Below are 17,142 nucleotides of genomic sequence, written 5' to 3' on the forward strand. Positions count from 1 at the left end.
CCAGTTAAATCCATGGATTTTGACTGAGTTTCCCCTGATTTTGTACTGGTGTGAGTGTGGTCTGAATCAGTCCCATATATTCTGGCTGTTCCCTGTGCTCCAATGCAGATACTTACCAAGGAGTCCGTGACAAGCGCTGGAGAGGGATAAATGTATCTGCTTTCCTTTTGTATGTTGCACTGTAAAAACAAATAGAGCTGTAAAACTGCCATGGCTTCCTGTAGAGGCATGTCAGTAGCTGGCTTGCTTTCAATAAAATGTATTTGCTGGTATTTCCTTTCCAAGAAATACACCCCATTCCAAATGCACTCTGCTATAGAATTTTGTAAGCAGCTTCAAATCACATGTCAATAGTGCAATCCACATTTTTTTTCAGATCACATACTCCACATTACAGTGGGTCCACAGGGATGTTTTTCCACATTCTATCATAAGTGCCTTTCACTAGACAATTCACCTTTGATCTATCTATTGGATGCTCTCTCCTATGCTTTCACTCAAATTCAGCAAAGTACTTAAGTATGAGCATTATTTTAAACACTTGAGTCGTTCCATTGACACCCTTATTTTGTCAGCAACCAACCATACTTCTTCTTTGGACACACTTTAGCTAATGCCTCGACCCTCCCCTCCAAAAGTCCATTTCCCTGCCACATTCAAAACAGCCCCACTTCTATAGAAAACACAACCTAATATGAACTTTCCTTACCATTATCTATAGCCTGTAACCCACCACCCTTTCTTCAGCAAAGTTTTAGTAAAGGGGGTCTTCTCTGACTTTTTTATCACTTTTTCCATCACAACCTCCTTGAGAACACTCAGTCTGGCTTTTACAGGAGTAAGCCCGCTGCCCTCCAGATGGCTAATTCTCGACTTTTTGCCTGTGACCAGGGCTTAAATTCAGCAGACACTATCCAAAGCGGAGCTCCAGTAAATATTTTCAAACCCGTGGGGTGAGCCCCAGCGCCTCCTGCTGGACAGAAGCCCCAAGCCCTAGTGCACCCCCCTGGGCTGAAGCCCTGAGCCTGGACACACCTGATGTGGTGAAGCCCCAACACCCAGTGTGCCCTGCAGGGCTAAAGCCCTAAGACCCTCCCACCCCGCAGCTGAAGCCTGGAGTCCCAAACTGGGGGAGCAAGGGGTACCCCAGAAAATGGTATATGATAATTTAAGCCCTACCTGTGACCCTACGTGATCTCAAAGTACCAGCGTTTTCTCTCTGTATCTCTTGAGCTGGTTCAGGAAGTTGATGTCTCCAGTACTCTCCTGTCCTGAATTCCACCCTAACTCCCTAACCACACCATTTTTATCTCTGGCAGAGACTTTGCATCTTTCTCTCACTCCCTCCATTAGGAAAAGGCTGAAGGGTCTTTCTATAGAACCTCATCTTGTCAAGCTGGGTCACCCTTAAAACCTTGCCACTACTGACCTTGATAAATGGCTGCAGTTACTTCAGTAGCTGCAGATTTATCTAAACTTCCTTATAGAATACCAAAACATTGCAAACTGGAAGGTAAAAGCTGTACAGATTTCTGAGGAATTATTTAGGCTCAGTGGCCAGTTTATAAGAATGCCCACCATATTTAGCTTTTTCTTCTAGGATGTCTCATTACTAGCATCAACTCCAGACATCACTTATATACCAATGACAGCCAACTCTACCTCATCCATCCATGAAATGTCCACCTTGTTACTAAGCTGCATTCTTACTGGCTTCTGCAAGCTGGGCTGTGCAACAATCCTACCCCATCTGTCACATCATTCTGACCTTTCAGCTCTTGTGTCTGGCTTTTGCATCTGTCTCAACTTTACAACCTGTGATTGACACTCCTTTCTTTTCGTATGACTCCCTTACATGAATATGGCTCCCTTACACACTTTTTGCACACCTTTGGTCCCATCTGTCTGAACTTTCATGTTCAGATTGTAGCTTATAGACTGGCCTGGAAATTTCATAATAGCCATAGCATACAATAGGATGAAGTATTTTTCTCAGAAGCGATACTTACTAGAAGGAACACAAAAAAGGCAAACCATACTTTCTGTGAATAGCTTTTAAAACGTGTAATACTACCTCTAGAAGATGCATTGTTAATCTACTTGTCACCACAGTATTTGTGAAGCAATGTGTCATCAACCTGTGTTGCAACTACATTCAAACTGGTTTGCATTTTATTTTGGAAAACTGCCATCTTATATTTATTTCATTTCATCAGCCAAGTTTGCACATAAGTTGGCCACAGTTTTGTCATACTGAATAGTGCATGTCTGTGCAGACTGGGAGGAACTGAACTGTGTGAAAAGAACTGCTTGAATGAGAAGAGAAATGGGCACATTGCTTATTTGTTAGACCTATTGGGCCTGAATCTCATGTCACTCCATTGATTACAGTGACACTACTTCTGGTTTTCACTGATTTGAGAGGAGAACAGAAATATTCAAAAATGGCTGTTGATTTTGGATGCCCAACTTGAGACACTTGAAAGGATCATGATGTTCAGAAACTGTGGAGCATCTGTTCTCTGAAACTGAGGCCCCTTTAAGCTGTCTCTTGGCCCTTGATTTTCATAATTTTCCACCACTATATATAATCTATGGTGCCTGTGGGCTTAATTAAATAAGTATCCCACATGACAGTTCTATACTCAGGAATGGTGCATAATAATTTAATTTTATCAAATAAGAGGTAACATCCAGATTACGAACTTACCACCCAAAGTTCACCACAGGCCTTGTTGATCCAAATTTGTGAAAGTTTCTGCTGTGTTCTGGACAGCTGTAGTTGTTGTCACAGGGGGTTACCATTGCAATGCCATTTCTGTGATCGATTTCTATCTCCATTGTAACAAAAAAAATTATAAAAAAATAAGGAATTCCTTCCTTAACAGAAAATGTATGAGAGCTAAATTACATTGACTTAATAGCTTGTGGTGTTTATTTTTTATATATACAAAAAATCTCCCACTTACTTCATTTGCTGGGAAAAAAACTTGATTTTTGCTCTAAATTGACCCAAAAAGATTGATGGTCCCTGAAAGTTTTGCAACATAATTTTCTGCCATTCTCCTGTTGTACCCTTAGCAGGGATACAAGACGCCCATCTATAATTTAGATCAGAATCAGGATTTATTATGAAGCACTTAATAATAATTAATGCCTTGCTATATAAATCAGTGTTTAACCATAGCTCTAACCGTGCTTTATAGAAGAGGTAAGCATCATCATCATCCCCATTTTACAGATGGGGTAATTGCGGCACAGAGTTGAAGTGACTTGGCTAAGGTCACCCACCAGGGCAGGTGTAGAGTCTGGAACAGAACCCAGGCCTCCTGAGTCTGCGTCCAACACTATCACCTTTATAGTCACAGGGAACAGCAGATGTTTCCGAAGGCTACCCAGCCTGGTCTGTATATGTCTCAACACCTTGGGCAAGGATGCTGGATGAGGCAGGGGCAGAATTGTCCCTTAGTATTTGTGAAAGATGCTGGACTGAAAACCCAAGAGATAAACAGTGGAAGTGCAAGCTTCTATGGTGCATTCGTGTGTCTCAATCCTACTGTGGACGGATCACTTCCACAAATGTGAGTATATTTCAGTTTCCTAACCACTGAATTTTGGAGAAGTTCAAAAATATGAGATTAGAGTGAGAGGTGCAGCATATCTTTTAAAGATAATGATTATGGAAGTTGTGCAACCTTGTACATAATATCTTCTAGGCAACTCTATGGCCTTCATTCACCACTGACTGCAGCTCATCTCTTAATCAAGGTAGTGCTTCACAAATTCTTTCACACAGGAATGCAGGGCAAACAGTAACTAGAGCAGCGGATTGGGAATCAGAACTCCAGGGGTTTGATTCACCACTACATTGCTCCAGTTTTATGCCAGCGTAGCTCCATTGATTTCAATAGGCACCATTCAGTGGAGTTACGCCGGCGTTTAAATTCTATTCCTGACTATGCCATTGACTTGCTGCTGTTGTGTCATGATGGGCCAGATCCTCAGCTGGGGTAAATCCACATAGCTCCAGTGACTTCAGTGGATCTATGCTGTGTTACCCTAGCCAAGGAACTGGCCCGTAAGCACGTTGTGCTTCCATTAGCTATCTAATAATGCTTGCCTATATCATAGGTATATTGTGGTAATTAATTAATGTCTATAAAGTACTCTGAGATTCTCGGACCACTGGTGTTATACAAAGCATTACTATTCTTATAGCAACTTGCTCAGAGTTCCAGCTGGAGAGAACCTCCCTGTTATAGTGGCAGAAAAAAAAAACAGACTGAGATTAGTGGCAGCTTAGATCTTCCCTTGTTCTTATGAGGACCGGTCTTGGTGTCCATACTCAGACAAACCGTTATTGACTTCAGTTGGAGCTTTACTTCCATAACGAATAAGTAAGAAGCTCAGGAATTGTCCCATAGCTCCTTAGTGTCTTCCAAGCAAAACTTATCTGTGGCTATAAATGGTATTTCCTGAGAAGGAGATAGAACTAAAATGCAGTTGAAAGTGTACCTTTAATTTAGTTCCAGCCTTTGTAATTAATCTTTTTAAGACATGGGCAGATTAGAAACAGGATGCTCAGACATAATGACTGGTTGACTCATCAACAATTGGGTTGGCTAAAGAACAGTGCTCCAAGATTTTAGGCTATCTTGTTATGTTAGTACCCTCACTGAAAACAGATTTCAAAATGGTACAATGTCTACACTGTTAGTTCCACTACTGTTCACAAATATAAGTTTAATGGTCCATATCAAATGATATTGTCACATTTAATTATGTAAAATATACAGCATTACTAATTCCTGATCTGAGTCATTTGGATATATAACACTTCTCTGGGCTGACTATGAAACATACACATTGGCTAAAGTCAACAGTGTCTTTCCATAAATTTCAATATGATTCACTCTTAACAAATAACAATGCATGGATTTCTAAATCTTTAGCTACTGTTGATTTTAATCAAATAGATGAAGAAGGTAAAAATGCATCTATATACTGTATAAACTGATCTAAACTTGGGGGAGGGAGTTAATTCTCAAAAATGATGCAGTACATATCAATCCAGACAATAGATTGGTGCTCTCACTCTCTCGCTCTCTATGTATACATACAGTATTTTCCTGTAAGATTCAGGAATTGAACATGAGAAAAGGAAAGCTAGAGGGTATGATCATGATTTTAAGACAGAGGTGGGCAAACTACGGTCCCTGGGCCACATCCGGCCCATGGGACCATCCTGCCTGGCCCCTGAGCTCCCCGCCGGGGAGGCTAGCCCCCTGCCCCTCCCCCACTATTTCCCCTCCCCCGCAGCCTCGGCACACCGCCAGCGCTCTGGCCCGCCACTCCCATCTGACTTTCATCATTGCTGACTCATCATTGCTGAAATGTACAAGGCGGGCAACGTGGCTGGCTCCGGCCGGGCGGTGGGGCTGCGAGCTCCTGCCGCTCTGAGCGGCATGGTAAGGGGGCGGGCAGCCGGGGGGGGGGTTGGATAAGGGGCAGGGAGTTCCAGGGGGCAGTCAGAGGATGGGGAACAGGGGGGGTTGGATAGGCATGGGAGTCCCGGGGGTCCTGTCAGGGGTCGGGGGTGTGGATAGGGGTTGAGGAAGTCAGGGGACAGGCAGCAGGGGGGGTTGGATAGGGGGTGAGATCCCAGGGGGGTGGTTAGGGTTGGGGGGTCTCGGGAGGGGGCAGTCAGGGGACAAGGAGCAGGGGGGGTTGGATGGGTTAGGGGTTCTGAGGGGGGCAGTCAGAGGGTGGGAAGTGGGGGGGGTGGGGGCCAAGCCATTTGGGGAGGCATGGCCTTCCCTACCCGGCCTTCCATAGAGTTTCACAACGCCAATATGGCACTCAGGCCAAAAAGTTTGCCCACCCCTGTTTTAAGATATGGCCCAAGATTTTCAAAAGTGACTAACAATTTGTGGTTCCTCCATTTGTGAGTGCCCAACCCAAAACACCTTAAAGGAGACTGATTTTTCTTCAGAAAATGCTCTCTGCCTGCCCTCTGCAAATCACAACATTGGGGCACTCCAAATTACTAGTCACTTTTGAAAATCTTAACTTGAATGTCTACAGCATTGCATCCCAATCCACATTTAGACAGGTACATGGTCAGGTTTGCAAAGACGCTGAGTACTCACAACCATAGCTGCTGAGCACCTCTGAAAGATTTTTAAATATTGGCCTGCTTGAACATTGCATTGTATGTCCTGGGGAAACGGACATTAGCTAGTCTATCTGAATCCTGCTGTTTCAGCCATATAGTTCTTGTTTCTCAGTTACTGGTTACTTAATTTCTCTCATCATTCCAATCTTGATAATGATGCTCATCTATGTTCTTAGACATCCACTTATCATGCCCCAACAAACCAACATAGGTTGTGTATTGAACCTGAGTTTCCAGGCTTCTAGTGCAATGCATGAATGTTGCCCCAAAGTCTGTTAGGATGTTCTGGAGTTAGCAATAGTTTTAGAGATCGTACCATGTTTTTTTCTTCCCAGACACTTTTCTAACATCCTTTCTGATGCAGAGGTTTTGTTTCGGAGGAAGAGACCATTGAAGATGCATCGCTTCCCAACATGATATGTGTGAAGACCAGATCTTGGATAAAAAGTCCATTCTAAGTCTGGGTCCCTCTTGTTTTCTGGAAGAAATGTGAAACACTTGGGGAATAGTCCACCTTAAACATTGCTTATTTATTGAATTATTTTGTTAGCTATTCCCTTTAATAATATGAACAACATGCACAGTTACATTAGCTAGTTACATTGATTGCTCTGCCTGTATGTCTTTGTCTATTCTGTGTATTTAGAGTGTAAACTCCTCAGGGCGGGGCTCTCTACTATTCTGTCTTTATACAGTGCCTCGCACAATGGGGCCATGATCTTGGTTGGTCCCTAGGCTTTGCTGTAATATATAGATCAATAATAATAGTTATGATAAAATGTGTAAGGGATATCAACACATATCATGTCTAAGATTACAAACAAAATAATAACTGTCTACGCTTAAGAAGACATTTCCCAATATGCATCTAATTGCACAATTGTGCATTATTGGGATTTTAAACCTTCCTTTGGAGCATCTGCTGCTGGCCACTGTCAGACTCTGGATTAGATGGACCACAGAAAGTGCCAAATTTAGAGGCAGGCAACCCAGGTGACTACCTGGGGTACAAGGCTTGGGGGGTGCCAGGCTTGGGGTGCTGTTTTTGTTGTTAGCGACAAAAAGGGAAATAGAATGTTTTGAAGTAAAATGTTTCAGGTACTCCATATGTGGATTCATTTTTCACTAAGCTCCTAGAATGTTCTGGACTTTTGTAGAATCTCATGGAACCTTCCAGACTTTCTGAGAATTACATTTTCCTCAAACATCCTAGAATGTTGTCAGCCATGCCCTTGCGAGTGTATAAGGGGTGGGGCATCGCCAGTCAGTCAGTGAGATATAAGAACAGACTGAAGTGAAGTGAGAGCCCAACTGTGATATTGTGAACTTTGTTTTATTGTGTAATTATGAAAGTGGCCATGTGTTTTAAGACTTGAAGAGTGTAAGTAGCAACTAATAATGGACATATTTAATGAGATGCCAGAGATATCTATCGAACCCCTATCTTTACAACTATATAAAAGAAATACTGTTTCCTAAACTCTGCTGATATTGATCGTACAATTTTGAATGGGACAGGCAAAATCAAGGAGATGAAATTTCCAATAAATTAACATAAGCGACACTTCTCAAAGTAACACTACGAAAGAATGCTTGAGAATGGTGAGAAAATGAATCGGCATTGACTAGTTTACTCGAAATCAACTGACAAAGTGTTCTGTTCTTGTTGCAAAATATTTGACAAGAATGCCAAATCATTGCTTGCTCTTTCCAGGTACAATGACTGGCATTACTTGGCTGATGCCCTCAAGCAACATGAAAAGTCACCCGACTACTTCATGGCCTCCAAATGGATGGAGGTCAAGTCCAGGCTCAAGCTGAATAAATGCAAAGATGTAGAAAACAAGTGCGTTATTAATGTAGAAACCCAGCACTGGAGGAATGTGCTCAAGTGTCTGATCTCAATTACCCCCTTCCTTTCAAAGACTAATTCGGCTTTCCAGGGTTCATCAGATAAGTTGTTCACTGAACATAACAGTAATTTCCTCGGTTTGGTAGAGCTCCTTGGGAAATACGAAAATGTCATGCATGATTATGTATGTTGAGTAGCTTGTAAAGAAGCTATCGACCATTGCTGCAGCAAAACAATTCAAAACAAATTGATCGATCTGACGGCAAGGAAGATGCTTGCTAATGCATTGATGTGGCTTGGCAAAGAGAAGTACTATGCTGTAATAATGGACTGCACTCCCAAAATTAGTCACAGTGAAAAGATGTAATTTATAATAAGATTTTTTGACGATGAGGATGGCTGTAAAGTAAAGGAACACTTTATCTGCTTCTAGTCTGTGGACGACACTACTGGATAAGGCCTAACAGAACTGTTTATGAACGCTTTGTATGAGAATAAAATAAAGCTTCAGGACTGCCGTGGCCAAGGCTACGACAACAGTGTGAACATGAAGGGAAAAAACAGTGGCATCCAGGCAAGGATCCTTGTGCTGAATCCAAGAGCTTTCTTCGTGCCTCGTGACTGCCATTCCCTCAACCTGGTTGTGTCAGATGCAGCATCATCTTCTTTAGATTCAGTATCTCTCCTTGGAGAACTGCAAAGGATATATGTTCTGTTTTCAGCATCAATATCAGGTGAAAGATCATCACGGACAATGTTACAAATTTGACCTTGAAGCCACTAAGGGACACTTGCTGGGAGAGCCGCATTGACAGTGTAAGGCCAGTGAGGTACCAAGTAACTGAGGTTTACTGGTGCAGTCAAGTAAAGCCGAGGCCAGAAGCCAACACTAGGCACAAAGTCTGGCAAACCAGATAACTGACTTCAGATTTCTAATCTCAATTGGCACGATATCCTGTTCCAAGTAACTTTGTAAGTAAGGCATTACACTGTCAATCAATGGACATCACGACTGCTGTTACTTTGATGCGAAGCTGCCTTGATTTTGTTGTGGCCTACAGAGACAATGGATTTGAAGATGCCAACACTGTTGCCAAAAAAATGGTGGAAAACTTAGGAGTTGAGCCTGTCTTTAAGGAAACTCAAATTAATTGGAAGAAGAGACAGTTTGGTTATGAAAGCGGAGATGAGGTGATGGGAAGCTCAGAAGGAAAATTCAAGGGGGAGTTTTTTTACTCGCTCATTGACACTGCTCGAGTGTCCATTTTGCCACACAAGAAGTACTCTCCACTCCAAGTTCTCCAATTCATTCATGAGGCAGAGCTGAAGGACACTTTTCCTAATGTGTGGGTAGCTTTGAGGATTCTGATCACGCTGCAGGCCACAGTTGCGAGTGGTGAGCACAGCTTTTTGAAGCTCGGGCTCATTAAAATGTGTCTCAAATCGACAATGGCTGATGAGAGACTGACAGCACTTGCTATTTTATTGCTTGAAAAGTCTTTGCATCTCTCTGATGCTGTGCTTCAGTTCGCGAGGGCAAAGGCAAGTAAAGTGACCTTCTGAACTAAAGGACTAGAGTTAACATAAGGCTGTACCTATTGTAACGCTATTTAATACTGGTCCACCCAACATAGGTGCACAGTTCATTTCTTGATCTTAATACATTTCAGATATTCTTAAAATTAAAAACTTTCTATAAGCCTAGAGGAAATGATTTTTTTTATTTGCTCATATATGGCATGAATAAATACAGATTTACAGATTCTAGCGTGCAAATTTATCATTTTATGTGACAGGGATAAATCATTCATGCAAATTGTGTATCAAAGTCCTGAAATGGGCTACCAATACAATAAAAAAATAAGGTATTCAACAGTTTAACAAATGGAGGAGTGGCGGGGGGCTGAAGACACTCCTTGTCTGGGGCACCATTTGGTTTAGGGACAGTCCTGACCACAGATCTGATCTCATACAGCAGTTACCATGTTTCCATGTAAATTATGCACCACTGTTCTCCCAACCCAATTTCAGAGAATGGAAGGTTAATATTAAGAGGGATCTGGATAAATATGAATTGACTTTACATGTTAGCCTCTTAAAGTTAGCTTCATAAGCTATTATAGCAACTCACCAAATATTAAATGGCCTAAGCAGTCATTCCCATCTGACTTTCAGCTCTGCCACTGTTCAGACTAGCAGCATAAACAACTAATCTCATAATCCCATGCTGAATCCTCTGCTTTCCTCTCCTGTGTCTTGAAATGTCTCTCACTTTCTTCAAACTCCTCCTCAAAGCTCCCTTCTTTCAGTTAGCTTTCAGGCACTTTCGTGCTATTCAGTGGCAAAAAAACCACATTAATGCAGAGTTAAGGTTGCTTGGTGGTATGTCATCCCTTGTAGAATATTGAGTTGAGCAAAATTCTAACTTCTGAAACCAGGAAATTCACATAAAGGTTGCCCATGCAACCTTAACTCTGCCCTCTTACAGGAATGCTCCAATACGTCCCATTAACATATGTACCTTTACACTGCCTACCTCATCATTGCTGAAATGTACAAGCTCTTCACCTTCTTTACAACCCATTCACTCTCACTCAGAGGATTCCATCTAATACTATTAAAGGACAAAGAGGAAAAAAAAGATCCCCCCCACTCCCACCTAATATAACAAAATTTTGGTTAGACCAACTGCTGCCTACTCTGCTGTGGTTTTGGTTTAGCCTGACCAAAAGAAGACTGAGGGGAGATATGATTGCTCTCTCTAAATATATAGGAGGGATAAATACCAGGGAGGGAGAGGAATTATTTAAGCTCAGTACCAATGTGGACACAAGAACAAATGGATATAAACTGGCCAACAGGAAGTTTAGACTTGAAATTAGGTGAAGGTTTCTAACCATCAGAGGAGTGAAGTTCTGGAACAGCCTTCTAAGGGGAGCAGTGGAGGCAAAAGACATATCTGGCTTCAAGACTAAGCTTGATAAGTTTATGGAGGGGATGGTATGATGGGATAGCCTAATTTTGGCAATTAATTGATCTTTGACTATTAGCGGTAAATATGCCCAATGGCCTGTGATGGGACGCTAGATAGGGTGGGATCTGAGTGACTACAGAGAGTTCTTTCCTGGGTGTCTGGCTGGTGAGTCTTGCCCACATGCTAAGGGTTTAGCTGATCGCCATATTTGGGGTCGGGAAGGAATTTTCCTCCAGGGCAGATTGGCAGAGGCCCTGGGGGGTTTTCGCCTTCCTCTGCAGTGTGGGGCACAGGTCACTTGCTGGAGGATTCTCTGCACCTTGAAGTCTTTAAACCACGATTTGAGTACTTCAATAGCTCAGACATAGGTCAGGGGTTTATTACAGGAGTGGGTGGGGTGAGATTCTGTGGCCTGCGTTGTGCAGGAGGTCAGACTAGATGATTATAATGGTCTAGTCTGACCTTAAAGTCTATGATTCTGTGTTCACAGTAAACCTCTCCACAAAATAAAAACATGTTCTATTATAATAGAGACACCCGCAGTGGGCTAAGGACTCCCATATCCTGGCTCAGATGAGTGGGGTAGGGAAGGGACTCAGTCACCCATAGAAATGTAAGAGCCCGCAGATATGGGCACAGACAGGAGGGGAGCATGTGGGGCAGTTACCCTTACCCCTATTCTTCCCCAGTCCCCTGCCACTTATCCCCACGCCTCCCTTCCCAGTATTCCACCCCTCCACTACCCTTAGCACCCTCACCTGAGCCCCCAACCTTTCTCCTCACCCCTACAACCCATCCCCATTAATCCCCCTTCCTATAAGCCCCCTTCCCTTACCACAGCCCCAAACCCTCTCCCCCTACTCTCTCATTCCTTCACCCGCTAATACTCCTCCCATCCATGGAAGCATTCACATGTCTAATATTTTCCCCAAATATTTTGTTTACATTCCCCCCAGTATACAATTGCCAACTATGATTCACAAATTGTTGCAACCTCCAGCCACCCAGGCCAAATCTTTTTTGGTTTTAGGTGGGGTCTTGTCATTAACTTATCCTTAGTTTTGTTAATTGAAGGGTGAATTCACAGCCATCGATCTCAATGCGGTCTGCGATTCCTTCAATCATTAGTACCTCTCAGTTTAACAATACAGGGCAGCACAAGGAAACCAGCTTTTTTGGCCAGGTGTGTAACCCAAATCTGGGTCACTCATGCTACCCCACGCCTCTCTGAGGCAATCCAGATTTCAAAGCAATGGAAGCATCTCTAGCTCTGAGCAAAAATAAAACACAAACAAAACAGATCAGCAGGTTACCTGTCTCCAGCACCCAGACACCCAGCTCCCAATGGGATCCAAACTCAAATTAAATCCGTTTTACTCTGTATAAAGCTTATACAGGGTAAATTTGTAAATTGTTCACCCTCTGTATCACGGATAGAGAGACGTGCACAGCTGTTTGCTCCCCCAGGTATTAACCACTTACTCTGGGTTTATTAATAAACAAAAGTGATTTTATTAAGTATAAAAAGTAGGATTTAAGTGGTTTCAAGTAATAACAGCCAGAACAACGTAAGTCACACAGCAAAATAAAACAAAACATGCAAGTCTAAACCTAATACATTAAGAAACTGATTACAGGTAATATCTCACCCTCAAAGATGTTCCAATAAGCTTCTTTCACAGACTAGACTCCTTCCTAGTCTGGGCCCAATCCTTGCCCCTGGTACAGTCTTTGTTAGATCCAGCAGACATCTCAGGTGGTAAACAGGGGTTTTCTCATGACTGGCAGCCCCTTTTGTCCTGCTCCACCCCTTTTTTATGGCTTGGGCAGAAGGCGGGAATATTTTGTCTCTCTGGATTCCCACCCCTCCTTCTAAAGGGAAAAGTACCAGACTTAAGATGGATTTCATTATCAGGTGACATGATCAATGTCACTGTAAGACCCCTAGTTTCTCCATTCCCCATGGGCTGGCCCACACGTACACAGGAAGGCTTTCAAGTAACTCGGGCCATTTACAACTGATTGTTTCTGGAGCACTCTTAATGGCCTCCACTTAATATGTTTGCATCGTGATACAAGTTTATAGCTTATTCTCCTAACTCCAGATATAGAAATAATACATGCAAACAAGTAGGATGAACACACTTAGTATATTACAAGCTTTTAATGACACCATACAAGAGTATTTAGCATAAAGCATATTCCAGTTATGTCATATTCATAAGCATACTTCCATAAAGCATATGGAGTGCAATGTCACAAAACATCCTAGAGACTTTTTGAAAAATAACTATATTTTTTATCCCAAATTTGGGTCACAAACCCTACTCTGCACCCTCCTAAGGCACACCAATTTTCAAAGGAATCCAGTAAGTGTGTCGATTTTAAGGGACTTTGAATTGTCAACCTGATTGCCAGCCTGTCAGCCTGACTAACCTGATTGCCTTCTATGATGAGATAACTGGCTCTGTGGATATGGGGAAAGTGGTGTACATGATATATCTTGACTTTAGCAAAGCTTTTGACATGGTCTCCCACAGTATTCTTGCCAGCAAGTTAAAAAAGTATGGATTGGATGGACTATCTGGACTATAAGGTGGATAGAAAGCTGGCTAGATTGTCGGGCTCAACGGGTAGTGATCAACGGCTCAATGTCTAATTGGCAGCTGGTATCAAGAGGAGTGCTGGGATGGGATGGATTGCACCTCAGCCAGTTTGCAGATAACACTAAGCTGGGGGGAGAGGTAGATATGCTGGAGGGTAGGGATAGGGTCCAGAGTGACCTAGACAAATTGGAGGATTCGGCCAAAAGAAATCTGATGAGGTTAAACAAGGACAAGTGCAGAGTCCTGCACTTCGGATGGAAGAATCCCATGCACCACTACAGGCTGGGGACCGAATGGCTAAGCAGCAATTCTGCAGACAAGGACCTAGGGGATTACAGTGAGGGGGGATTTGATAGCAGCCTTGAACTACCTTAAGGCGGGTTCCAAAGAGGATGGAGCTTGGCTGTTCAGTGGTGGCAGATGACAGAACAAGGAGCAGTGGTCTTAAGTTGCAGTGGGGGAGGTCTAGGTTGGATATTAGGAAAAACTATTTCACTAGGAGGGTGGTGAAGCACTGGAATGGGTTACCTAGGGAGGTGGTGGAATCTCCATCCTTAGGGGTTTTTAAGGCCTAGTTTGACAAAGCCCTGGCTGGGATGATTTAGTTGGGGTTGGTCCTGCTTTGAGCAGGGGGTTCTACTAGATGACCTCCTGAGGTCTCTTCCAACCCTAATAGTCTATGAACCTTTAAACAGAAGCTGTGACACAACCTTAAGTATAATAGCACTCCTGTGTCACTATAATTTGCTCACTGTCTTGCATCTGATTATACCAACCAAAAATAAACAAACCCCTCTCCTGAAATATGTAACTTACAAATAAGATTATCACAGAAACAAAATGAATCATTGGACCTTGCTACAAGGATGCTCGATTCCTGCACCTTATTCTACTGCTGTCTCCTTTCCTTCCTATCCCTCATTTTGACCTGCTAGATGTCTATTTTTAGCCATCCAGATTTTGGCCTCAACTTTCTGGATTCAGGGATTTGGGTGGGATTTTCAAATGAGCCTACGTGATTTAGGAGCTTTGCCTTTTTCCTAAGTCTCTTAAGTGCTTTTGAAAATCCTACCTCATGTTTTCTTGCTTGTCTGTACAATCAATAATAATTCATCGTAACTGGCAAGGGAAGAACCAGAGTTTGTTTCTCATGTGGTGCAAATGGGGGAGTCAGTGGAAGCACTCAAAGGAGAGAGCGACGTGACTGAAGCAATGAGTTAGGAAGATGATGTTGACTAAGTGGTACAAGGTTGCAGTACTTACGCCCAAAAGAGGAGGTTGCAGTAGACAAGGCATGAGCTGATGAGCCTGTGGGCAGCACTTTGGCAGGTTAAGGCAGAGAGAAAAGCTGAATCATTTAAGGAAAATATGACATGATTTGGATACAGCCTGAAGTCCAGAGAAAGCAACACCACAAATGACACCCAGGTTACAGGCCTGAGTGACTGGGAAGATGGTGGTACTGTCAGGGACGAAGAGACAAGGAGTTTGGAAGGAAGATGAGTTCATTTTTGACTATATTCAGACTGGTAAAACTGGTGTGAGATCAGCAGTAGGCTCTGTCTGTGTATGAAATAACACCTGAACAGAGCCGAGATACATTCTGCCCTGCAAGTAAATTATCTTTTCCTGTTATTCTTTACAATTTACTCAAGTGTGGGAGATTGCTGAAATCTGATCTTACCAGGAGGTGTAATAAACTGATGAGCTTCAGTTGCTGATTTAATTTCAGGTAGTGGAGCATTAGCGCATTGAGAGGAAGATGACAAGGGAAGCCTGGACTTCAGGTCAAGGTCCTGGCTAATCAAAAATAAAAGAGATGAGAGATCAGCTATTTCCTAGTAATCACTGGAGCAATTATGATTAAGATCTGCTAATTTTGCACATAGAACAAGAAGGCTCTGTAGAGTGGATAGAAGGTTGGATGAGACTGTCTTGACTTGCACTGTCATGGGCTGCGCAGCGACGTTCATTAAGTCCGTTGAATTTCGTTGCATGGCCGCTGAGTTCAGGAAGGTGGGCAGGGTTGCTGACTTGAGACCCTGTAATACGTATCTGATCTCTAACCACTACTTTTAGAGAGGCTGCAACAATTCCAAAACTCACTTCCTGTTTGGCAGTAGAGTTTGCATAGTAAAATTGGCCTGATGTTCCTCTGACTTTGTCAATGGGATTACAGCAGGGTAAAACTACAGTAAATGAGAGGAGAATCAGACCCACTGTCTTTAAATTTTTCCTAATAGTTAATCTATTGTTTTCTAGCTGACCCTGAAAGCTTTTGCTGTTCACATACACCAAAATACCTTCTACCACCCCAAGAATATATCTGCAACCTTGAGTATTTTCTTTCATCAAGATTTCATCCTCTGAAGTCCTTCTTAACAAGACCTGTAATTGCAACTAGAATTATAGCCCCTAGACAGCTGCGAGGTCTGGTTTCTAAAAAGTTTATCCTATGTGCTTTCCTGGATTGAAAACAATCCCAAGTTTACGCAAGGCAGGGGAATCAAATCCCATTTCTGATGTTGCAACATCCTGACATCAACCTAGTGGCAAAGTAAGAGAATGCCCCCTCGTGGAAATATGCCTTTTCTGGGATCTGAAACTTTATTTTCAGTTGTCTTTTGCAGACCCCTTAGACATAATCTGCAGACCATGAAACCACTGGTTTAGTAAAGGAGACCCTGAGTTCAGAACCCATCAGTTCTTCCATTCTCTTAAATTAATTGTGAGCTGCTCAGAGCAGGGACCACGTGTGCTTTGTACAGTGTCCAGGACAATGCGGTCTAGATCCTGAATGGGGCCTTTGGATGCTACCACCAATAAAAATGATACATAAAATAATAATCCTGGGGCTACACCACTGTGATGTGATTTTGCCCTACAGGACAAATCCAAATACCCCTTTTTCCCTACTTCCCTAAACATTACCATCCTCATCACCTTGTGACACAGAGCTGCCCTCTGGTTTCTCCATGGTACCTCCCTCTGTGGTGAGCTGCGTGCTATTCCCAGAGGGTGTGGTGCTCCCACCACATCTCTGTGACACCCAGGTCACTCTGGGGTCTTGGGGTCTCCAGAGACCAATGTGCGGGAGGAGTGGGGGCAGAGACTCAGTGCTAATTATGCCAGCTGAAACAGCTTATTGTGTTGTTTCTTGGGTGTCCAGGAAACGGGAGATACCAAACTCTCCTAAATAAGGGGGTGATCTCATGAGTCTTCTCCCCCATGCCTACCCCAGACACCAGTTTATTGTGGAATCTCGCAGCGGTGGTGGATTTGCAGGCTCAGAGACAGAGCCTGTTCACGTTGCCTTCCACCCTGCCCCCAGGAAGAGGCTGGGACCCACATGGTGTGCTAGGTGCCATGTAGTGTCATGAGTTTATGAATGAATGACTTAACCCTACTGCCTGACCTGCCCCTTCCCTGGCTAAGCAGTGTCCCTGCTTGAGCCTTCGCCAATGGACGAGGACAGGGGCTGATACTGAGAAGGTGGGGGCCAGGGTTACAGAAGGAACTGAGGGGTAAGAAACTG

General features: G+C 43.1%; 1 protein-coding gene across 1 annotated transcript in view; it reads right to left on the reverse strand.

Annotated features, from left to right (window-relative positions):
* The window catches only part of SPATS1 (spermatogenesis associated serine rich 1), a 39,902-nt gene that overhangs the window by 14,842 nt on the left and 7,918 nt on the right, over window positions 1-17,142 (reverse strand). Inside the window, exons 2-7 of the mRNA XM_074947219.1 lie at window positions 16,539-16,612; window positions 15,493-15,649; window positions 15,292-15,407; window positions 6,492-6,653; window positions 2,711-2,831; window positions 117-179 (exon numbers count right to left, since the gene is read on the reverse strand). Of these exons, the coding sequence (XP_074803320.1) occupies window positions 117-179; window positions 2,711-2,831; window positions 6,492-6,653; window positions 15,292-15,407; window positions 15,493-15,649; window positions 16,539-16,612 (693 nt within the window). The remainder of the gene's footprint in view (window positions 1-116; window positions 180-2,710; window positions 2,832-6,491; window positions 6,654-15,291; window positions 15,408-15,492; window positions 15,650-16,538; window positions 16,613-17,142) is intronic.

Source organism: Natator depressus, chromosome 3 (assembly GCF_965152275.1).
Source record: "Natator depressus isolate rNatDep1 chromosome 3, rNatDep2.hap1, whole genome shotgun sequence".
Lineage (NCBI taxonomy): Eukaryota > Metazoa > Chordata > Testudines > Cheloniidae > Natator > Natator depressus.